The sequence below is a fragment of the Pelodiscus sinensis genome, chromosome 2 (assembly GCF_052426305.1).
Source record: "Pelodiscus sinensis isolate ZL-2025 chromosome 2, ASM5242630v1, whole genome shotgun sequence".
Lineage (NCBI taxonomy): Eukaryota > Metazoa > Chordata > Testudines > Trionychidae > Pelodiscus > Pelodiscus sinensis.
This window is the reverse complement of record NC_143053.1, coordinates 213,560,658-213,586,521: the sequence shown is the minus strand read 5'-3', so window position 1 is coordinate 213,586,521 and position 25,864 is coordinate 213,560,658. Positions and strand designations below refer to the sequence as shown.

General features: G+C 39.7%; 1 protein-coding gene across 2 annotated transcripts in view; it reads right to left on the bottom strand.

The window, feature by feature from the left end:
* The window catches only part of SLC25A13 (solute carrier family 25 member 13), a 139,031-nt gene that overhangs the window by 3,940 nt on the left and 109,227 nt on the right, over positions 1–25,864 (bottom strand). For both annotated transcript variants that reach the window (XM_089776701.1, XM_075922333.2), the window contains 2 exons: positions 18,386–18,526; positions 7,794–7,932 (listed from right to left, as the gene is read on the bottom strand). In XM_089776701.1, the coding sequence (XP_089632827.1) occupies positions 7,794–7,932; positions 18,386–18,526 (280 nt within the window). The remainder of the gene's footprint in view (positions 1–7,793; positions 7,933–18,385; positions 18,527–25,864) is intronic.

Below are 25,864 nucleotides of genomic sequence, written 5' to 3'. Positions count from 1 at the left end.
CTCACCCTTTCAACTGCTTTAAAAGATATGTGTAAGTGCATGCATATCACTAAAATAGGAACTGCATGTGAACACACGCGCAAATATACACATACACACACACTCAAACTTTCACCTTTGCAAATTTGATGAGGCTAAAATATTGTTAAATCCTCATATGAACTAAATTCCAAAAATGCTGAATTTACTCCTTTATCAGAGGAAGCAGCAGAGGAGGGAGGCGGAGGGAAGGCAAGGGAGGCTACCATGAAGCAGCCTCTGTCTACAGCGGTCCAAGCTTGCCATGGACAGAGGTTGCTGCGGCAGCAGCAGCCACTGTCTGTGGGGGAATCCTAATTCTCTGTGGACAAGGGCTGCTGCCACCCCGCACTACTGCCTCTGTATCTGAGGCAGCAATGTGGGGCAGGAGGCAACAGATCTGCGCGGGAGCTGTTTTTTTAAACTGGTTCCCCTCATGGACCAGATCCCACTTGCCACCTCTTGCTGCTGCCTCTGATAGAGAGGCAGCAGCATGGGGTGACAAGGTGCTCTGGCCCCACTCCTGGGGAGGCCCACTGTCTGTCGGTTCTACCCCTGGAGACTATTGAATAGTCGTGTAACTGATAAAATTTCATGTGGTTACATGACTACTCAATTACACAGTATCTAACATCCCTATGAGAAACAATACTGCTGACTATGTTAATTATTATCTCTCATTTCTCTCTTCACCTGTTATTTATTACTAGGGACATTTTGTGTTTAAAAACAAGTTTACAACTGAAATTAGACAAATTACACAGCAGGATAGATTAATAAATGAAGAGAGATAAGAATGAGGTTAACAGAAATGTGGTGATCCTTTGCTATTATAATCACTTCCACATCAAATATTGTATCAGACAGGCTGGGACATTAGGTGAAGAAAGAGCAACAGAAAAAAAAATCAAACTAAGGAAAAAAATATTTTGATTTTTCTTACATGTCCCTAACCACCACCACCAAGGGGGAAAAAATAATGGACTACATGGGCCACATCTTGGGAAACATGCATACAAATGGCACATTTGACTGTCCCTTGTTTGCTGTGCAATACCAGAAGATGTGTATGCAAGATGGATATTTTCTTCTCATGAGTTCAAGCACATTTTGGGGCTCACACTTCTGAAAATATAATGCTATGCTATTGATACAGAACTGGCTCCAAATACAGTGGACCAGATTCTCAGCTGAAGTACAGACAGTCCCCGGGTTACGTACAAGATAGGGACTGCAGGTTTGTTCTTAAGTTGAATCTGTATGTAAGTCGGAACTGGCATCCAGATTCAGCCGCTGCTGAAACTGATCAGTTTCAACAGCGGCTGAATCTGGACACCAGTTCCGACTTACATACAGATTCAACTTAAGAACCCCAGGCGTCCCCAAGTCAGCTGCTGCTGAAACTAATCAGCAGCTGATTCCAGGAAGCCCAGGGCAGAGCAACTCTGCCTCAGGCTTCCTGGAGTCAGCCGCTGGTCAGTTTCAGCAGCGGCTGACTTGGGGACGCCTGGGGCAGAGCAGCTCGGGTGCTGCTGGGTTGGTCCAGTAGTGCGGCTGCTCCTTGGCGCTACTGGACCAACCCAGCAGCACCCCAGCTGCTCTGCCCCAGGCGTCCTGATTCAGCCACTGCTGAAACTGATCAGCAGTGGCTGAATCAGGACTCCTGGGGCAGAGAAGCTGGGGTGCTGCCGGGTTGGTCCAGTAGCGCCAAGGAGCGGTGCTGCGGGACCAACCGGCAGCGCCCCACCTGCTCTACCACAGGCCCCGGGCTTTGCTCCACGTCTCCCTAGTCTGCGGGGGGGGGGGGGGGCACTAGATGCGTCCCCCCCCAGCAGACCAGGGAGACGCTGAGCAAAGCCACGGAGGACCCGGGCCGGCCCCGCGGCGCTTCCAGATCAGGTGGAAGCACCGCGGGTCCGGCCCGGGTCCTCCGCAGCTTTGCTCAGCGTCTCCCTGGTCTGCTGGGGGGGGGGGGACGCAGACCAGGGAGACGCTGAGCAAAGCGGTGGAGGACCCGGGCCGGGCCCCGCGGCGCTTCCAGATCAGCGCCGCGGGTCCGGTCCGGGTCCTCCGCCGCTTTGCTCTGCGTCTCCCTGGTCTGCTGGCTCCCCCAGCAGACCAGGGAGACGGGGAGCAGCTTTTCTCGCCCCAGAGGAGGCGGGCGGCAGGACCAGGCGTCCAGCCGCTCCAGTCCTCCAGGGCGAGAAAATCCCCGTTTGTAACTGCGGATCCGACATAAGTCGAATCCGCGTAACTCGGGGACTGCCTGTATATCAACTAGCTCTGTAGAAGTCAAAAGTGTGAGACTGATTTATACCAGCTGAAGATAGGACCCAATCATTTAGAGATGTTTTTCTATGACATGGCCCATGACTTTTTAGTGAGAGACCTAGTCTTGCATTTCAGCAGCTCATCAATCACTTGTTTTGATCTTTAGGATTACTAGCTTGCCTCTAATACAAGAAATATCTTGTTCCTGTAAAAATATGGCACCCATGTCCCTGCATTGTTCCACATGATGAATATCATGCCTCTAATACTATGCAGGAATCTGCTCATGTAAGTTAACCTGGAATGGAATTTACCAAAAATACTGGATAAAATACCCATTATACTTGATTTCCTAGTGCAGAGCAGCAACTATATACTTAGGCTGCTTCTGTGGCTAAACTTCAAAGACACAGTTATCTCAGTCTGCAATCACCTGACAATGGCTAGGAAGAGAAAAATACTAACATCTAAGAAATAAATTGGCATAAAAATACCAGCTTACATTTCAAGTCTGCAGATAGGCTCCAAAGTTCAAAAATTGTTTTGTTTCATTAAAATGAGTTAGAATTAACATTAGCTTAAATCCATCTTCTTTCAACAATTTCTCTCTCTCTTTTTAAAGTACTAGCCCCTTGATTAGAAATATTTTGACTAATGCTACCTCAATTCCTTTGCACTGCAAGATACTGCAGAAAGAGCTAGTACAAAAAAACCTGAAAGCATATGATTCAACAAGGCTGGGTTTTAGATTTAAGCCTGGGCTTTACCTTAGCTGTCCAGAAGTTCCAGGCTGCAAGTCTGGACACAAAAAGACAGTATCTATATAAGCAGGCTGCTCTTCAAGGAGAGACTCCTTTGCCCTAGACAACAAAAAGCTGCACAGTTGTCTCCAAGAACAGAAGCGTTTAAAAAAAAACCATACATTCTGGGCAGTTCAACTACCTGTGCTGGATTTATTTCATAAGAACATATGGCCATACTGGGTCAGACCAAAGGTCCATCTAGCCCAGTATCCTGTCTGCCAACAGTGGCCAGTGCCAAGCGCCCCAGAGGGGGTGGACCGAAGACAGTGATCAAGCAAATTGTCTCCTGCCATCCTTCTCCAGCCTTTGACAGAGGCCAGGGACACCATTCCTACCCCCTGGCTAATAGCCTTTTATGGACCAAACCTCCATTAATTTATCTAGCTCTTTTTTAAACTCTGTTATAGTTCTAGCCTTCACAGCCTCCTCTGGCAAGGAGTTCCACAGGTTGACTGTGCAGTGCGTGAAGAACTTTTTTCATTAGTTTTAAACCTGCTACTCAGTAATTTCATTTGGTGTCCCCTCGCTCTTCTATTATGGGAACAAGTGAATAACTTTTATTTATTCACCCTCTCCACACCACTCGTGATTTTATATACCTCTATCATATCCCGCCCCTCAGGGTACGTCTACACTACAACGTTAATTCGAACTAACTTAGTTCGAATTAGTTAATTAGTTAATTCGAACTAAGCTAATTCGAACTAACGCGTCTAGAACTAAAAACTAGTTTGAATTAGCGTTTTGCTAATTCGAACTAGCAAGTCCACATTGAGTGGACCCTGAACAGGGCTTAAGGATGGCCGGAAGCAGTGCCGGCAGGGCATCAGAGGAGGACTTAGAGCGTGGAGATGCTGTCTCAGGCTAGCCGAGGGCTGCGCTTAAAGGGTCCCGACCCCCACCCCGGACAGACAGTTCTAAGGGGTGCCCCGCTTGCAAAGCAGTCCTGGCTTGGATTGCCCGGAGTACCCACACTGGGCACATCACAGCACGCGGCCATCAGCCCGGCTGCACTTGCCGCAGGCTGCCATCTGGGGAGAGGGGGCAATCGGGGGGCTGCAGGAGAGCTTCCACCCCCAGAAGCCCGCAGAGCCAGCCCAGTCCTCCCCATCGGGGGCTCGTACCCCATTCCTCCCTCACCTTCTTCCACTTACCCTTCCCTAGCCCCCCTTCTTATTGATGTACAAAATAAAGATAACGTTTCTTCCAACATTGACTTTGTCTTTATTGAACAAAACTGGGGGAGACTGGAAAAAGGAGGTGGGAGAGGGGAAGAGAAAGGCTGGGAGAGGGGAGGGGTTGGGAACAGGTCCCAGATGAAGAGAGGCTACAGAGACTGGGACTGTTCAGCTTAGAAAAGAGGAGATGGAGCGGGGACAGGATAGAGGTCTCTAAAAGCAGGGGTTGGGTGGAGAGGGTGCATTCAGAAAAGTTCTTCATGAGTTCCCATAAAGAAGGACTAGAGGAAACCAAAGGAAAGGAATGGGTAGCAGGCTTCAAACTAGTAAGAGAAAGTTGTTCTTCACAAAGCAAATAGTTAACCTGTGGAACTCCTTGCTGCAGAAGGCTGTGAAGGCTACAACTAGAACAGAGTATAAAGGGAAGTGAGATCAAGTCATGGAGGTTGGGTCCATGGAGTAGTCTTAGCCAGGGGGTAGGAGTGGTGTCCCTGCCCAAAGTTTGTGGAAGGCTGGAGAGGGATGGCACGAGACAAATGGCTTGGTCACTGTCTTCAGTCCATCCCCTCCACGGTCCCTAGGGTTGGCCGCTGTCGGCAGACAGGCTACTGGGCTAGATGGACCTTTGGTCTGACCCAGGACGGCCATTGTAAGCTCAGGGCTCAGGGTCGGGGGTCTCAGTGGACCCCCTTGATTTTCATGCACACCTGCTCCTGGGTGGCCAGGCTGGCAGCTCTCCTGCCCTAGACGACCACTTTCCTGTGCCTAGTGCGGAGATCGTGGACGAGGTCCACGATGTCCGCACTAGCCCAGGAAGGTGCCCGCCTCTTGCGGTCCAGGGGAAGCTCCTGAGAGTCGCCAGCCTGGTCCTGGGAAGAGGGGGTGGGCTGGGGGACATCGGGTGGGTGGCTCTGTGCCGTGCCAGGTGCAGGGTCTGCTGGCTGGGTGCTGGCAGGCTTGCACCTGGCACGGGCACCGTAGCCAGCCCGTGCCCCTTTAAGGGGTCCGGGGCCGGGAGGGGGGCATAGAGTTTCCCTGGTGTTGGCCAGAGTGGCCACCAGGGAAACCTGGGGAGGGCTAGCCTCCCACTAGTTCGAATTAAGGGGCTACACACCCCTTAATTCGAACTAGTAAGTTCGAACTAGGCTTAATCCTCGTAAAATGAGGTTTTCCTAGTTCGAACTAAGCGCTCCGCTAGTTCGATTCAAATTCGAACTAGCGGAGCGCTAGTGTAGCGGCTATGAATGTTAGTTCGAACTAACGTTCGTTAGTTCGAACTAACATTGTAGTGTAGACATACCCTCAGTCTCCTCTTTTCTAAACTGAAAAGTCCCAGTCTCTTTAGCCTCTCCTCATATAAGACCCGTTCCAAACCCCTAATCATTTTAGTTGCTCTTTTCTGAACTTTTTCTAATACTAAAATATCTTTTTTGAGGTGAAACCACCACATCTGTATGCAGTATTCGAGATGTGAGAGTACTATAGTTTTATATAGGGGCAGTAAGATACTCTTCATCTTATTTTCTATCCCTTTTGTAATAATTCCTAGCAACCTATTTGCTTTTTTGACTGCCACTGCACACTGAGTGGATGTTTTCAGAGAACTATCCACGATAACTCCAAGATCTCTTTCCTGATTAGTTGGGGTTATTTTTTTTCCAATGTACATTACTTTACACTTATCCACATTAAATTTCATTTTCCATTTTGTTGCCCAATCACTCAGTCTGGTGAGATCTTTTTGAAGTTCTTCACAGTGTGCTCTGATCTTGACTATCTTGAGCAGTTCAGTATCGTCCGCAAACTTTTCCACCTCACTGCTTACCCCTCTCTCTAGATTGTTTATGAATAAGTTGAATAGGATTGGTCCTAGGACTGATCCTCGGGGAACACCACTAGTTACACCTCTCCATTCTGAAAATTTACTATTTATTCCTACCGTTTGTTTCCTGTCTTTTAACCAGTTCTCAATCCATGAAAGGATCTTCCCTCTTATCCCATGACAACCTAATTTACATAAGAGCCTTTGGTGAGGGACCTTGTCAAAGGTTCTCTGGAAATCTAAGTACACTATATCTACTGGATCACCCTTGTCCACATGTTTGTTAACCCCTTCAAAGAACTCTAATAGATTTCTCTCCATCTTTCTACTGTTCCACTAGCCCTTTACTTACAACTGCGGGAGAGAAATGCTTGGGTCTTGCAGTCTATGACCCATTAACATGAGAAGAAAGGAAGGAGGGAGTTCCTTCTCTTTATGTTTGCATACACATTTCCCCAAGCAGATCCGTGGCACTATTTGGCTGTGATTTGGAGGCTGCTGAGCTTTTGGATATAGAATATGGAAAGAGAATAAATTTTAGGTTGATGGGCTCCTCTCAGCTAGGCAGATGCTAAATTCAGACTGTGGTGACCTTTTCAGCCCAGAAGCCTAGAAGAGGTTACAGAGGCAAATCTGGGCTGGAAAATGCAGCCTAACATTATATATCCGAGCCCTTTAGTGCTGATATTCTTAGAGATGAAACACATCACTAAAAACACGCAATGCATACAGAACACCTGTCAGCAGTACAGCAGATACCCAAGATGAGTGCCAACATTCAGTCTCAGCCCTTGCCATTCAGAAGCAGAATTAAATGAGCCCTGCAGATTCACAATTGGGGGATGCACAAGAAAATAAAAACAGTGACTGCCCTTTCTGACCAGATTTCCCATGTGGCAGGTGAGAAAAACATGGATTTGTGATTGCATACACCCTTCCCTCCAAAAAAACCTTTAACCACAATGCAGCAGGGCAGAAATAGGCAGAATCATCTATCTTTTCATACCATGCAAAACAGAAGCAGGCTATTTCCAAGACCATTACATTTCTATTATCTACCACCATAACTTGTGTTCAGCTTTTGGATAGACTTATTTCTTATTTTGCATACGCTGCCTTAGATATACGTGGATTCAAAAAAACAATCTAAATCACCCATTTTTTTTTTGATAAAAAACAATTAAATAGAAAAAATACAAAAAACACAAGTCCAAGGTGCTGTGGTCATTGACTTATTTTGACCATGCTGTACCAGTCCACTGGCAGCCTCCTAAGATGTTTGTACCATTAGTATCATTTGGATTCCATACCAAAATGATATTCAAGTTTCTTTTGATCACTAAGAAGTAGAGAATGAAATTAATATTTTCATGAACCACTTTTACAGTAACAACTTACCCAATTAACCAACCAAAACAGATAACAGCATAATAACTTGACGAGGCCAGATGTCAAAGTACATCAGTATTTCAAGACTAAAATCTTTCTCTCTCTTTCCTACTACAAATGATCATATGAATCCTATCAGTAGGTCAAAAAATACATTTGGATTAGTCTAATACCTAAATGTTAACACCTTCGGATAGACTTTTTTTTTTTGCGCCTTCATATCAGGTATCCTTTATAAATAAACACATTTCTAAAGCATTTATAACATTAGGTGCAATAGTATTCCATATGCAAAGGAATTCAGGTACTTACCAGCTATTGATCCAGCCAGGAGCAAACTTCCAGGGCTAACCTGTCCATCTTCCTTCGCAAATGCAGTCTTCAAATGAGCATAACATGGGAAATAAATGGCAGAGAAGGGGATGTCACGTAGAAAACATGCCTTAGCACCCTGTGTGAAACAAACAAAAAAAACTGGTCAAAGAAATATCAGAATGACACCATAAAGAGCAGAGATTTAAAAAGCTAAGCAACATTCCAGTTTTTCCTCTCTGCTGCTAAAAGCATACAGAAAAAGAAATCTTTTTTCAAAATTGCATGAAATAATAACAATGTTTCACCATATACAGAAGTTAGCAAATTATTTTTTGGTTCAATACACGCTATTTCTTGCCACTTTTCCTCCTCCTCTCCTTTATACTGCAGTTATTTGCCATTAAGAGAAAAAAAATGCCACCCTACTTGGGTAAATCCTAATGGTTTCTTTAGAGAACAACAAGTATTTGCCATCCAGCTTTCCAAGATATTCAGGATGAGTCTGATATAAGTGCTAAGTCACAGGCTGGGTCTTCATCACAGAACTCTCCCTTTACAAGAATTACTCCATGGAAATAAGTGTAGCCCAATCTATTTACAGACAATAGACTATGCAACTGCCAACAAAAACAAAACTTATTGTGACAGAGAGATTAGTGAGATGTGCTCTCATTTGCAACACAGTGATAATAATGTGCCCATAATCACAATTCTTACACAAACATACATTTCACATTAGCAGGACAATACAAGAACTATATTAATTGCAGATTTTAAAAAAATACAGTCTTGGATGTGCTTTGTTTTCAAATAAAGACTTTTCAGCACTGGCTTGTAATATAATTTGCCTTGCTATCCATGCGCCTAATTGATACAAAACCCTAGTAGACTTACAGATCCGAACAGGATTGTCCTTAAGATTTATGGGGTCCTGTGCATTATTAAACTGGGTGTCTCCAGAAGAATACCCCACCACTGCTGAAACTCAGAGTTTTGTATGTAGCTGACCCTGCTGCAGCCTGGGCTTGCACCTTGCAAGGGGAGATGGAGGGAGAGAGAGAAGGTGGTGGGGGGAGGAGAGAGGAGACAGGAGGCAGCAAAGTATACGGAGCCAACCAGCGTGCCTCACGGCAGCACAGAATCACAGTTTCCCACAGAAACTGCCGGTACCCTTTCCCTCAAGCAGAATGTGCCGTGTCAGCACATTCAACTCTGTGAATACAGCCCTGGCCTAAGGAGACTACAGTGTGCGCTGGGTATGTGGGAGCCAACCCACTTTTACCTGATATCCCAGTGGTGTAGTAAAAACTAAGTGTGCTTCTTCCCTTCCATTGCTTAAGCTCGAAACAGCACGTATCATTTAGCTGATTGCGCATGTCTTAGAAGCTGCTAAACTTTCTGCCAGGGAACTGAGTAAACTTGCAGTGACCAATCACATTGCGACACGCTGACCAGAGACAATGTGAAATCTATAAAAGTTTCAGCTCAGGCGATGCTCAAGGTCGACCCTGCTTTGAGCACTGAGCTCCTTGGCCGACCTTGTTTGCAAACAATAAAATAGAGTTGGACCCAGCCTGAAAGTGTGACTCTCTTCTTGAGGCAAATTGAACTGGCCTCCGGGGACGAAACTAGCAATTTATGCAACAGTGGTGCCCCAAGTTTTCAGGTTCCCGATGCAGCCGTGTATGCTGCCAATGCCTATGGATGGCTCTGGATCTGAAATATTGTTTGCTATGTTCTCTGAAACAATAATTTTGTTCAAAAGAAGAAAGTGAGTAAAGTTGAGGCAGTAGCAGACAACCAGAGAAAGGTGTATAGCTGCTGCAGAATGCCAATGAAAATTGGGCACAGGCCAATGCCCCACCTTCCAACTACAGTAAGAAATTGCACACATCGCTTTACCTCAGTACGGAGACCCAGCAAAGACACCAAGATTGTGATAAGAAGGGATGTGTTAATACAAATAGCAAATTTGCGTTTGGAAAAAGAAGAAAGACAAAAAGAGAAGAGTAGAGGTTCAGTAACAAAAGGTATTTCACATCTTTCATTAGAACCCCTCCATCTCCTGCCTTGAGCTCTCTACCCCTTCGAGATTCAGAATGAACCTCTTTTTGGTTCAGCCTCAATCTTTCCAAAAGCTGACAAGACTTTTGGGGTTATTTATTGCTAGCTAGCCATTATTAAGGTAAAAGTTCTCATACTAGTTTTACAAGGGATAACTTTCAGGAGCACTACTTCAGACTGACAGACAAATAAAGACCAAATACCTAGATCTCAGATGGAGATCTATGGCTGATTAAGTAGTCTTTGATATGCACTTATCTTATGAAAATCTAACTATATGCCTGACCATTTTAGATTAATTTTTCTGTGCTGAAATGCTGTATCATACTGATTAGTTATTACAAATATATGCTACTCAGCAAATACACACAAGGGCCAAAGTGTCAGAATAACTGAAAGGAGAAAAACACATGGAAATAGGGAAAGTGTAGTCTGATGTACAGGAAGTCCATTGGCAAAATCAGTTCCTGGAAAAGAGGAGGTTGCCCAGCAATGGGATGTGAGTGCAGTGTTCAGAGAACATTGCATCAATAACTAGTGCAAGTTGCAACACCGTTGTTAATGAAATGCTGACTAGTGCCAACAGACATCCTATAGAGTGAGCACTTGATAGGGCTAGATTCTCAAGAGTTGTTGGTAACCCATGTATTTTGTTTAGAATGAACAAAGATTTTTAATGTACATCGCTACCTACATAAGAATTCCTGTTATATGCTGAAGCAGTACCCTGTTTTATGTTGATCTTTAATCTTCCTGTAAAATTTCCACATACCCTTTTAAACAAAGTTCTATGTGAACAAACAACATTCTGTTCTCTGGTTACATTTACCTCACAGGAAACGTTCAAAAACCGTTGCTCTCTAGCTAGCAATATTTTGCAGTATGAACATTGTTTCACTTAAGTTTTATTTTTTAAACATTCCTTTCCCAAGACAAATCTCCCTACTGTCTTTGCCCCAAGAGTTTATTGCTCTCATTTTCTTTGTAGTGCTATCATTAAACAGACAGCTTATTTTCCTCTGAGTTTTCTTCATACTCTGACATATCTCCACATAATTAAAATAACTTGTGGAAATTAATCAGCTACAACCACGAGCAACTCTTAACTCATAATGAATGCTAATATTCCCCCCTCATTACAGCACTCTCTTTCTGAAGACAGAAATAGTCTATTTTTAATACCCCCAATATAACACATTCAGGTAAACAGAGAGAAAGTCTGTCAGCTAAATTGGCTTAAGCGTAAACAAAGTTGGATCAAAACTTGGATCCACTTTAATAATAACCAACTTTGGCTTAGTTCCAATATCACAACAGTCTTAAGTTTCCTCTCATCATTCTGTTTAAAGTCTGGGAAAGCATGTTTTAAAGCAGGCCTCATTTAACTTCAAGTTAATCATCCGCAACCAGCCAACGCCAATTAGGGAGGCTTAAGGAGATTGGCCACAGTATCTTGAAACGCTAAAGAAACATTTATTTTACTTCTCACACCTTTTTGATGTGGACAATGTGTTGAAAGCCAAACAGAGTTTTAATCAGTCCTCAGCAAGTTGTTAGGATCATCCGCCTCAGTTTATTCTGGCAACCAGGGTGCAGACCCTGCCAGGCATGAAACTGCTGGGAGATCCTACACACCGCGACATGCGCCTCCCTGATGCTACTGTGCCAGTTGGCTCCCATCTTCAAGCTCTTTAATGACCTTAAAGCTCTTAATCTTGGATAGAATCTCACTGAATAAACCAATAGAGAAAAAACATCCCTGGTTGTCCGATGATTCTGATAAACCCAAGTCAGAGCCGAGGCAGGTTTTTTAGCATGCTAATTCCTGCTTATTCCAGCCCTACCTGCAAATAAGGCTCTAAACAAACTATTTCTACTACAAGGGGAGGGTAATTATACTCACAAAGGCACCTCTGTGTCGGGTTGGGCACAAGGAGCCAGCAGGTCTGGGAGACGCAGGCTTAACCTAGTCTCCTGCAGTGAATGCACATTGTCTAGTGCAGGGGGAAAAATGCCAGACTGGGGGGACCTAGAAGTATTCAAGACAACAGTGGTGCACCTTGTCTGAGAAGGTTATTTAATGCTTCTGGCACCTGTACTTACAGCCACCCCCTCTTTTCTGACCTTGTAGGTTTAGAATTTATTTGGCATGTATAATTGTTATTTTGATCCTATAGCTACAAACAATAGGCAGCATGTCACTTCTTGATCCCTTAGCATTCTTCTTCATTTTTACTCGTAACTTAACCCTTTCAGTTCAAAACTGTAACAGCCCCCGTAGCACTCCTTTGGTTAAGAGTCAGTCAGCTACCATCCAAGTTACAGAATTAGACATAACAGTTTTCAGGGGGATAGAGGTTGTAATTTCCCTCATTTAAGATCACATTAGGTTAAACCAGTAAATGTATATTTAAGCCAATAAACACAACTGTATGTATTTAGCTATTCATTAGAAGGAAACATACCAAATACTTTGCTAAGTCCCAGAAAAAAATTATCAGCATTATTTGGTGGGCTGAATTCCCCCCCCCTTTTAAATACACCTGTTCAATCTGCATGTATTCATACATCAGAATCAGTATGGCAGACTATGACTACTCTATGTAAACACCCTTTAACTTATGCTATATATTCCTGCATAATATTATAAGCAGGTTGTGAACACAAATGGTTCACACCATTTGTGGATTTGTGATACCTCTTCTGTTTTCAAAAATCTATAAAGTGGAAGCTTGGTAAACAACATGTCAGTTGACGTCAGGCTCCCTATTTCAACTCCCTAAGAACGGATCTAAAACATGACAAAAATTGCGTAGTGCAGCATTTTGGAAGTGTTGTGTACTAAATTCTACCACCGAAAGCAAAGAAATGTTGCTGGAAATGTTTGTTTTCTAATAAAGAATCTGACTTAAATGTATTCTAACATTTGCTATTTAAAATGGAACTATAACATTCATTTTTCCATCAATGAACCTTTTAATGCAATGTTATTTGTTATACCTTTAGGTAACAAGATGCACTATTAACTTTGGATAGTATTCTGTTTGGTAAGAATATATAGTAGTAATATTGTATTATACTGCACTGAAAAGATTGTTTTATTAAATCTTTCATGTTAAACCAATCTGAGTATTTTATAGCAATTTTCTTTTATTTGTAATATGCCTATAGAAATTAGCAGAATACTCCACAGACTCCAGTTTGACCTTATTCATAACAGAGAAATATTAGTAAAAGACAGACTGTAAACGTTGCTGAATCTTGTAAGATGACTCCAGAACTCTTTGTTGTGAGATGTGTAAGTTCTACTGCACTATCATTAAAACAAACAAGAAATTAAATAAAGACAGTTAAAGACACTAACAGAACAAAACCAACCTTTCCCTTTCTTCTGACCATACAAATAGCATATTTGGGTTACAATAAGTAAGTGTACCGTCTGCTTTGGACACACTTCAGTGTCAGCAAGCTACTTTCTCATAATAACTACCATCTATAGAACACTCACCTTTGGTAGCTGCAGAAGAATTTGAAAGATAACTAAGAAACCCGCTTCAATATAAGGGGCGTAATATTTGCCTCCCCAAATGAGCAGCTGGTCTGAACAATATGATATCCTAACATAATTATTCTAGAACATAATGCAAGTGTTTCAAAAGTTCTGATAAGAAAGAAAAATATTTGCCTACTAGCTTTACATAAGCAAGAAGTGTCAACCCAACCTTTGTCATATGGTGGAATTTTCTGACCAATAACAGATTTTACACCAAAGGTTTCTTACTGGTGAAAAACACGCCACCACTACAAAGGATATATTTGTAAAAAAGTAGATAATTTACATCTATCTGATCAGGAACACTAAACATCTAATCAAAATGTAGCATTTTTTTCCTCAAAAATTGCTTCTGGTTTATGATTATATACTAGATAACAAAGGCTTCCTATTCTTCTTTTATCTCATCCATATTTAATTCTGCCCAGGAGATTCTCAGGAACTGTGCAGTTAACGACTAGAACAGCAGAATAATTGGCAAAGTCTTGGTTCTGCAATGTAATACAAGACATTGCTGAACTGGGGTCTTCGTATCATTTCCCTTTTTTTCCCCCAGTCATTAGAAATAATCTAAGGCCATTCTATTTATTAATGTTTTCTTACAACATTGAATGAACTGTTTCATGGCTGAAAATGTATTTTTCAAAAATACATGGATTTTTGCCAAGGAATGGAGGTTCTTTTCAAGTTATGTATGAATCTTTATGGTGAATATAGGGATCAGCACATATGATTCTCTGTTTGCTAGCTGAAATTTCAGTTCATGAAAACATTCTTCCATGATACACAGGGTAATTTAACTTGCCTAAGTTAGTAGTTAGGCTCCTTTAGCTAATCTTCTCTGAACTTAAGAGCCATGGTATAGATATTACATTTCCAAGGTAAAACAAGAAATTGATTATATTGTGCAAATGTTGTTGCTCTAGTTCCCAGTTCAATGTTGAGTTTAGTATTATGCAGTTGTTGAGAATTCACTGTATGCTTAAGTGATGAAGTCAGACACAAAACTCATACTAAGCCAAATCATGAAGTCCTTGTTTGGTCACTACTTAGGCAAAACTGTAATAAGGAGAATTCTTCCTGCATAACTGAGTTTATAAAAACAGAGCAAAGTATAAGGCCTATTATAAAGAGGCCAGTTTTGATACATACATATTTATTTCTAATTAAAGAAAGAAGAATTTATGCAAATCTTTCAGATTCTTCCTCAACATCCAGATCTACAGTACTACTAAAGCAGCATGAGAAGAACTGAAATGAAAGCAGATTGGTTGACCTTCTTTAGAAAATCTGCAAACTCCCAGTGTAAAAGCTAGCCTTGTACTGACAAGTAATACATGAGGGTTATTATTGAACTTACAAATGTACTAACTGGCAAGTACTATCCATCACAGTTGAAAAGTTATCATTTTTTTCAAAAAGGGGATTTTGCAAACGGACAGTTTCAATGAGCCTCAGGGAGTTTGCTTTCCATGGATGCAATGGGAATGGGAGGGAACTCATTCTTCCATCCCCAAAAGAACAATTGGAAGGAAACGGAATGGAAACTCAGAAAATTCTCCCCCACCTCCACCTCTTCTTCGCAGGAAAAATCAACAAAAGAACAATGGCAATTTCTCTGCTACAATGTCTCATACTAACTACTTTAGCCTTCTCTAAACTATCTATTTTTTCACATTTTCCAGATGCACTCCCATTGGCCCTAGGAATAGGAGAGTAGAGAAAACAGGAGTAAGGAATTGTTCTCTGATGCCCCACGAGGCAGAGCAATGGGAAACTATGCTGCTGAGAATGGCCGTCCTCCCCCATTCAAGAGCAGTGAGGGCTCTTGTAGGGTCAAATGTAAAGAGGAACAGTATCATGATGTTCACACTCTCCTGCTTGGATTCATGCCTACAGAAGTGGGGATTAGCATTTAGCTTTCATCAACGGTATACCAGCTTGACAGTCGGAGGTACTGAATTTAGGGTTGCTAGATGTAAAATAACAATATTTATCAACCATAGCCAAGTTCTGTTCTTCATCAGCTTTATTGAGATGTATAGAAATCAGTCTCTTCATGGGTGTGGGGAAACAGAAACCTAAAAAGGTACTGCGAGACAAAAAGAAGTCAGAGCTCAATAGGGCAATAGTAAAAAGGTAGTTCTACATTCCATCATGGTTAGAACCAGGGTGGATGCTCCTTGAAATATAAAGCTTCTAAAAGAGCACCTAGTACCTAAGAGACCCCTTAAGAGGCAAGGACAGCTTACTCTGTCAGAAAAGATGGCTTTTATTGTTTATATCTAGATGATAAATTCATTGCTCCTAAATAGTATCCACTCACCAGAATTAGTTGCTAAACAGGCTGAATATTTATATGAACTCCAGACAAACCTCTGGCAGACTGTTAAAGTATTCCACAATTTAAAAATGCAAGGTCAAACCATCTTCCAAGAAAAATGTTTTTCATATTTCCGCAATATTAGGGGTGTGGCAGTGTAGGATAGGGCCTCATTTATACTTATTAAGGAAGGAAATTCACAGATTGGGACAGAGTTTTTAATCACAGGAATATCTTTGCAAGGACATTGAGCATATAACAAGTAAGTTCAAAATATGAAAGACCTTTTCTTACCCACACTAGAGCAATAATCATCAAGATAAAAAGAGATTTTAATCAAGATGTTAACATTTTATTAGTTAGCTCTCATGGGTCCCTATTCACTTATTTAAAAATAATTTAGAGCACTTACTATTATCTAGATATTCAACTGCTATATTTATTCAATAAAATAATCTGCTAATAGAACTAGATAGTTTTAAAAAAGAGCATCTTTCAAATCAAGTCACTGGTTAAAATTTACTCCAGACTCAGAGATATTTTTAAGCAGTAGATTCTGATGACTGAATGGGGATTTATGTGAAACGAGTTACTGATCTCACTCCAGTTTCATTCTGTGGTGTCTAAGAAAATTCAGAAAATGACTACTTTAAGCATTCCATGTCCCTAAGGTGAAGCAGACTGGTGCAAAAATTTGGAGTAGTTTTTCTGCATTCTGTGGATAAGTGCTATTTTGATAGTGCCTAGGAAAACTTGACAAGTCCTGGTTAAATCCCACAAATGTCTAAAAGGACAAGATCAGAGGCAAAAAAAATAGGCTTCAGTGGCTTTCACAGTATGGTCAAAGTTTGTATCTCAAGTGAATTTTTAGCACAGAAATAATGGCACAACCTGTGATTAAAATTGGTACACGTTCAAAAACAAAGCCACATTCAGAAATCATTATAAGCTCTTAAAAAATTCTATCTCTAGTCAAAAAAAAAAAAAAAAATCCAAAGCTTCTATACTAAAAAATGATAATAAAAATGATAATGATCCGTGACAACACTATTTAAAATAAAAATAATACAACCAGTTGCATTTAACAAGTATACCAACTAGTCAGAAAAGTTGGTCTATTCTACTCAAGTAATTTAGCATTCTTTCTAATCATAATTCTATTTCATCTGGAATACATAACATTCACTATCTGTCCTTTAAGCCTGTTTAGCCTCAGGGAGATGGAATCCTTACCACAGCCACATTTTCAGCTGTAAATGCTGTCCCCGGGCAACATCATGTCATTTATTGGGAATTTATACAATAGGATCAGCTACAGCAAGATAGCCACGAAATTAGCAAGTCAATTTAGAGGGGAAAACCGTTCCCCATTCAGTCCTATTCAGACATCTTTACCGCTCTCCAGGCCAAAACACATATACGTAATCCACTCACATATGTCAATTTCTGCACTGTGATCTTAACTGAACAATTTAAGAACTGTATGACTACAAATGGAAATGACACCTAAATATAGCACTTTTTTCAGTACTCAGAAGATGTTCACAATGTCTCATTTCAGTTTAATGTACCATACAAAAAACAAACATATATTACCGTATGCTATCAAATGCTGGACTGAAGATGTACCATAGGAAGCTAGCGAACCCTGGTTCTGTACACAGTAGATTATAGAATCAGAAAAATAACTATTTGAGAACTACTAACTAGAGTATAGCTATTACTTTGTGTCCTGTGGTTAAAATGTTATGGTCCTGGACAACGTGCTGCCTATGCTTATCTACAAGCAGTTCCAATCTGGCAGCCTTTATTTGCATAATCTGAGAGAACTAGACAACTCATGTGAGTGTGGAATGCTCATCTCTATCCATTCTAACTGGTCTATTAATCTGGCAGGAAAAATTGACAGAAAACTGGGAGATTTACCCTTTTGCTAGACACCTTGGTTCCTGTTGTCTAAACTAGTTATTATATAGCACTTAAAATCTTATCACGAAGATGAATTGTAACATCTGGATAAATTGGTAAAGAGTTAATTTTTATTATAGCTTGGGTGGGACACTACATTAGATCCTTAGCTGGCTGAGGTAAATCAGTGCCCTTTAGTCAAAAGAGCGATACCAAATCAAACTAGCAAACAATCTGGCCAGACAGATTTGAATAATTCTACATTCATAACGTTTCACTACTTCTACATGCACTACAGCAGATAAAGATATCAGTGTGACTAGCTATGTCTGGAAAGCATACATCTTTCCACAGCCTTTCTGTTTAGGTATATGCATAGAACACTAGAGGGCCACAACATGCCATACTTGTATTCCCATATCTCTGCCCCTACCCGTGTGTGTGTAGGGGGAAGGGGGGGCACAGAGGGAAAGAAATCTAGGACTGTGCCTACAAGCAAACATTGTGGCTTTTTAAAAAATATAAAGACTAGTTTATTTTATATAAACCTTTAGTTAAGGAAAGAATTAAGGATATAGCTATTTATTACACCAGTTAGGAATCAAAGATAAGTCCTGTTGTACAAATATGATCAGTACAACAACCCTCATAAGCATGGAGGAATTAATCTACAGAAATTCATGTCCCTCTTTACACAGGCTTTTAGCATTGGCTATTAATTCACATTTAATAAAAAGTTACCTTGTAGAGGCCAAAAAAGCCTAGATCCCGTAATACAGTGAGGGCACTAACTCGTGGACCCGTGGTAATTTCGCCTGCCACCTGCAATCGGATCTTGACAATTTCTAGTGGATTTGTGAAGATCACTTGAGAACCTCCAGCCTAAAAGTAACAGGGAAAGGGAAAGATGTGAACACACAAAATTATGAGCAGCAAGATCTTGTGGTATTCAAGAGAAAAGTTTCATTCCTGGTCTAGTCAGTTAAGCCATTAGAAATTATAGATTTTTAATAATAATTAGTTAATGCATAACAACCCACATGGTAAAACATCTACCCACACTTGATGTGGAAGATGAGGGAATGGAAAAGGGGAAAGATGTTAGTGGCATTATAGTACATCAAACAAAAACTAGCTCCATTGCTGTTAAAAGAAAACATTCAGCCACATCAATTTACACCATACTAACAAACCAGGAACGTTGTAAAGCAAGTAATAAAATGAAAGGAAGAATTAGTAACTAAGTAAAGAAAATGAGATCTGCCTGCTACTACTTAAACATGCTACTAAAGAGCAGGGTCTGGCAGGATCTTTCATAATTTTGGCACTGGTTCAGAGAATGCTAGAGAACATGTGAATTTTCAGCTACTGAATTTCCTATGCTTTGTAGAAGATACAGAACTTCAAAATTTGAATATTATCAAATGTCATTTTAGTCAGACTTCAAAAATCTGCATATCATTATCTGTGCCCAGGATTATTATTTTGTTGCAAAATATTAGTTATTTTGCAGCACTGCAACAAGTCTATTAATCACGAAACTAATTTAGTTATATACATATATATTTTAATATTTCATCAATTGATTTAAATCACTTGTAATGGTCTTTAAAATGGACAAGTATTTTAGGGTCTTCAATTCTGTTAATTTTATTCACAATAATTACTGCAGCATGCAGCCTTTTCACTTCGTATATATAAACAGATCTTGTTAAAGATTCATTCCTGCATCTTAGAAATTATAAAAAAGTATTACATTAAACAAAGAAATACAAAAAAGTATTACATTAATTTAGAAGAAGCAATATTACTCATTCAAACTCCAATCCACTCCAAGTTTTGCAAACTCTTCTTCCAACATGTACCAATGTACTTACAAGGAAAAAGTATTGTGTCCAGTACCACATTTTCATGAAAAGCAAAAACTAATGCAAAAAAAAATCAACAATAAAATAGCAAATACAACAAGGTATAAATAAACAGAGTATCTGAAGCACTATGGGGTACTCTGTTTGGGAGAAGGGCAGGAGAGGTTGTGCTTTTTTAAATTAATAATGGCACGCATTAACCATTTTCCAACAAAAAGTGTGCTGTAATTCTTTTTAACTAATGCACCAGAGAAACAGAAAATGGCATATGTAACTATTCTTGCCTACCGCTTAGACTGCATTTATATTGCGTGGTTACAAATTAAAGCCTTTACATAACCTCCAAAATATCCCAAATGTTTCCTATTTTGACCATAAAAAGCACGCTCTTCTGCAGCTCAACTGGTTTTGACTTTCAAATTGGCATAATTTAAGCTGCTTTTACCAAACTAGAATACTGGTATGGGTAAAACTGCTATTCTTGTTGGCACCTGAAATTTTTCAGTATGTACACTACTGCAGCATGCAACCTCAGTTCTGTATTTTAATAAGAAATACCCTTCAAACAAAATATTAGTGATAAAACAACCAGCCTGCTGCTATCTGTTTCCTCTCCATCCACATACCACCAAGAAATCAGGAAGCCAAAGTCTTATGGTGACTCAAACTGCTATTTCACATAAGCTTGACTTTGAGGCAACATACATACTATCACTACATGCAATTACACGTTGTTCATTTTGAAGAAAAAAACTGTACCTGTAATGTGTTATAATCATTTATGAATATGCATCATCACAGATTTTCTGACAAACACTGCTTAAGCTTGCCCCCTTTTCCTGCTTTCCATTCAGTTCCAGGGTTAACTATAAGCCAACGTTCCTGATTTTCATAAATCTTCAGCCCTTGCCACAATCTTACGTAAATTTTTCATGTTTAAAAGACATTTGCTCTTTTAGAACAATGATTTTAAAAAGTAGTAGAACATTTGTCATAGAACGCTATCTTATAACTAAAATTCAGACTGTTCCCATTTCTTTGTTTAAAGAGTAGTGAGATACATTTTGTTCCACATATATGAACTGATTTCGGTTTGTGCAAAATAAATTATTTTTCCCCACACCTATTTTCCTAGCAGTTCACTATGTCCTCACTAAGAGTACACATATTTCTTTAATTTGCACCAACAGGAAACCAAAAGATGACAAAATGGAAGTTCAATTTATAAAACTGAAAAAGGATGAGAAAACTCACTAGAATGTTTTGAATAATTTACAAATCCATAAAAAGAGACTGGAAAAGTATAAATCTAAATGCCAGAGCAAGGCTGTAGATTCAGTTCTGAAGAACAATGAAATATATGTGTAAAACAGATGTGGCTTTCTGTATACAGACATATATACATGGGACAAAGCTCTGTCTTGTGGTTAAAGTCACAGAGTTCCATGCACAACTTGACCACTTAATAACATATACGATTAGTGGCTCTGGACACTTACACTTCTTTTGTATCAATTTCCAGTCTGCAAAATGGAGATACTAATTAGCTTCCTCATACTGGGACATCTAATTTGTTAACATTTGTAAGTGGTTTGGGTATGTGTACAGTGCAATTCAACACCTGCAGATGGCCCATTTTAGCTGATTTAGGAGTGGGAGGCTCAGAGTAAGGGGGCTGTTAAATGGCAATGTAGACATTTGGGCTTCGGCTGGAGCCCAGTCCAGTAACTAAAGTCACAAGTGTATCCTGCCTCTCTTTATCCGGACCAGGTGAAACAAGACGAGCCTCTTTCATCTGTTTTCTCCAATACCTCAGAGTTGCTAGTACTATCTATTGATGGAACTCGCGGAGACAAAACTTTCATGAAAAATATCTTCCTGTCATTTTAGTTTGTAAAAATGGTCTGGGGCTTTCAATCAATTTTTTGTAACCTTTGCAGTACAAAGTTATTTTAATATTACTGGAGCCTGCACAAAAAAGGCAGACTTTGTAAACTATATGCTTAGTCTGAAATTATCAGAGAATAAAAAGCTATTAAATCCAACACACTCAAGCTTAATTCTCTCCCCTCTATGGGCACTATACAACATGTCCCTTCTTGGTAAACTTTATTAACAGGTTAATAGACATTTTGCTTTTCAACTATGCCCTCATAATGCCCACTTCTTTATTTAGAGTTAAAAACTTACCCACCTGGGGATTTCTGAATTTCCTTTCACTTCATTTAAATAGCTACTTACAAATGCAAATACCCTTAAGTAAAGAAAGATTCCTTTTCATGGATCCTAAGGCTCTTAAGTTAAAAATTCCTTCTCAACTAATGACGACTGGCCTTCTAAAGGCTGTTCTAATTACAGTATGTCAATACAAACCACAGATGGGCTCAGACTTCAATTACTGGACTGAAATTCTGCTCCTTTTAAAATCATATTTTAAATTGTATTCATCAGCCCATAAGGATGCTAATATAACAACATACTGTAAAATCAGCACAAATACCAATCATGCCATTTATGTCCTATTTCAGATAAACAGAAGTAACACTGCAGTAATAGTAGTAGCATCATCAGAGGAGCATGACCAGCATGTGGGAATTAATCCTGAAGGTGCTGTATAGAAAATTCTTTGCAAGATCTGCAAACTATAGTGTATTGCAATAATCCAACTAATGTAAAGACATAACTTATTTTTACTGTTTTTAAAGCATCACAAACTTACAACTTGACTGACTTTTAATGATAATATACACTAGTATTTATATTATTTGATGGAAGGCATGAGGACAACAGTTGAACATCTCCAAGATCTTAAGAATTATACTACACATTAAACATTTTATAGTCCTCTTGGTTTGTGCTTTCACATATGGACACAATATATAAAAAGTGCACTTTTAAAAATTCTGTGAGTTAATGTTTCTTCTTTACAGTCCCGCCCCCCCATCCTCCATTCCCGTAAGTGATCCTACTCGGATCTTAGGAGTTTATATTATCAGACCACCTCTCAATGGAAGTATAACCTTATACCAGGGCTACTCAACACACGACCGGCCCGTGGTGTGGTTTGGATTTACGTGGGGCTCAACACGCAGCCCACACACGGGAGCCAAAATAAAAAAGTAGTCAATATAATGGTCTTCTGTGGATATGCATTTTAGTAGTTAAATTCCTGGGCTGTCATTGCTCATTAAAAGTGCTGTCATATGGGTGGAAGTTGGGTAAATATTGCATTTTATTAATATCAGCAGAACTGACTTAAATGTGGCCAGTTTGTTCTGTAGTCTTGCCTTAATCTTTGCATTCATTCCTGTCAATGTGAAAGAAGCTATTTGCATATATATGCATGTATATACAAACACACTTAAATTGTGGCCCTTGGCATGTGCTGTGAGTGTCATTGTAGCCCCTGGGACTTCCAAAGTTGAGTAGCTCTGTCTTAGTGCAACTGGAGCTTTTTGCACCTATACGCTAAATAAGATCCACCTTCACAAACAGAAATTGCTAGGAACTCACTGAAAAGAATAAATGTAAATTCAAGCTTAACCTTGAGGAAGCAAGTTCTGTAGATTTGTAATGGACAAGATACACAAAGAGTGAGACAAAAGACAACACATGATCCTCATTCCATGTATGGGCAACTGAGTTTTGCCTGCAGTACCACAGACAGAACCACATACTGAATCTAAGATGTACCAAGTTCCAGTCTAGGGTCTTAATCAGTCTTACTCTCCTCCAAAGTCCTGTTTTACAAATACTTAAAAGAAATCAAATGAGTATTGCTATAAATGCTGCTACACTGGGCATCTTCTCTCCTATCTACTGGGTTTGAGAGGTCAGCACTGACTCAGATTACTGAAACAAAGACTTAAAAATGTGCCAAACAGCTAGGAGTCAAGACAAGACTTCAGGACATGACTTCATAGTGGCACCTGAGATAAGATTTTGGTGAAAACAGAACAAGCACCAAATAATTTCAGACAAACAGTTTATACTTTGAAAAGTGTCTTTTTAAAAAAAATGAAATATGTAATGAATGAAAAATATGCTATTTTTCACATTTTAATCTATATTTTTATAAAAATATTTTATTTATTGAAAACCAGAATTTTTCAGTAAACTGATTCCTGAAAAATCCAGAGGGTCAGCAGATGAAAAGTCTTGATAGCCATTTTGATATGTTGGATAGAAAGAACAGTTAATTTTTGTGGGGGAAAAAAGGATAAATTTCAAATAATGTAAAATGGAAATTACTTCACATTTTTATATGAAGTTTCTTTTCAAATCGCTCCAGGGAGATACTCCGACTGGTCAGCTCTTGACTTTACATGTTTGTCCTCTCCCAGCTCCTGAGAAGGGTAATCCACTTATCTCTTGGCAGGTAAAAAGGTAGAAAACTCTAGTTTTTCACTAAACACTGCTCACTGTATTCCTGGTTGTGATTGCTATCCACACCACACCTCTGTATAGGTGTGGATAGCAATCTCCGGCAATGCAAACTGTATGCAGTACAAGTATATTTGCCATGAAAAGGTGCACAACACTTGGGATCACCACTACTTAGCTCACTCTGCTTATGACCGGACATTGATAAGCTCAGCAAAGGAGTCAGACTCATAACTACCAGGTAGAGTTACACTTTCCCAGTCAGCCTCTCCTTTGTGTAGTAGTTATTCCAGCTCTGGTTAAAGAGGGCTTCTAGACTGGCTAGCCCAGTGTCTCTCAACCTTTTCTTTTTTTTTTTTTTTTTATAAAGCGTCCCTTAAAAAAAAAAGTCTAAGTACCCCCAGTACCTACAGTTTTCAGACACAAATTTTTTTTTCTACCATTGCAACACATTTGTTTAAACAACTTAATCGTAGTTGGGCGGGTGATGAAATTTTTGGGTGTAAAAAGTACAAAAATAATAAAGCACTGTAAAACTTAACACAGAAATTCAGTTTTCTCCAAATATCAGTTGCATTGATGTACCCCCCAGTCTTCTCTCGAGTACTCGTAAGGGTGCTCGTACCACTGCTTGAGAAACACTGGGCTAGCCTATGTGTCCAAGTTGCCACGCTGCAATCTCAAACACTTGAAGCCCCCTCAATATCCATAAGCAAAAATTGAGAAGTAAGTTTCCTCAGAGACTCACATTAAAACAACCCACAAACAGAATTGTAATTAGTCTGATCAAACACAGCAAAGCAGATTCCTGCTTGAATAATTTTGGAGACAAATAGATAAAAGTTGTTGAGATTTCCTTCACCCTTATTTCTTTAAAACATGGCTAAGCAGAAAATGATGGTTTATTCACAAAACTCTGACCAATGGAAAAACCAGTAGATTTACTATTTTCCATTAAACAGGTAGAACTGTTCTTCAGAAGCCTAGCCAAGAAATTAAAGTGGAGCCTACTTGATTAGTGTTATAAAAGCAATTAAGTTGCAGACCTGTCAAATATGTTAACATCTGGCTCTGCTTGCTGTACTTTTGTCTATTTTGACTACCAGTGGTATCATTTAATGATTTACAGACCTTCCATGCCTTAAGGCATTGTAGCTGTATTAAAACTGTAACCCATTATTTCTTGGTATTGTCACATTATAAATATCTTCCCATCACAATTAGATAACTGGATCTGAATTTCTGATTTGGAATTTTTTTTTTTTACTTTTATTAGTAAACTAAAAACTTCAGCTTCCTTAAAAGGGGGATTGGAAAGTGCAGTACAGTTAAACGTAATTTAGAACAATTCATATTTTGGGAGCTATAAAATACTCTGCCCATACAATAAGCTTCCACAATTGTTATTTTCAATATAGGAGTAAAACCATGTTTTAAATATTTAAAATATGCAGAACACTAAGCACATTCAATGAAAAATGAGATTTTCTAGTTCAAAAAGATTATATACTTTAGGATTTTAAACTATTTAACTACAACCATACTCTTCCCCCCCTGATTATTTTAAGATTTATGTATGAATTCTATTGCAAAAAAATCAGACTCTTGGGTACATCTAGACTGCATTCTAAAATTGAAATAAGATACGCAATTTGCGCTACACAAATTGTGTATCTTATTTTGATTTTATTTCAAAACAGGCTATTTCGAAATTTGCCGTGTCTACACAGTGCCAAATTTCAAAATAAAGCATTATTTTGAGACATCCTTTATTCCTCGTGGTACGAGGTTTACAGGGATGCCAAAATAGTGCATCCGTTATTTCAAAAATTATTTCAAAATAGTGGACGTGTATCTTGGATGTGGGGTAGCTATTTCGGGATACCCCGAAATAGCCTTGACGTCTACATGTATCCTGTGTCTTGGAAAATATACACGAAATGAACAAGCTTTAGAAAAGTACACACAC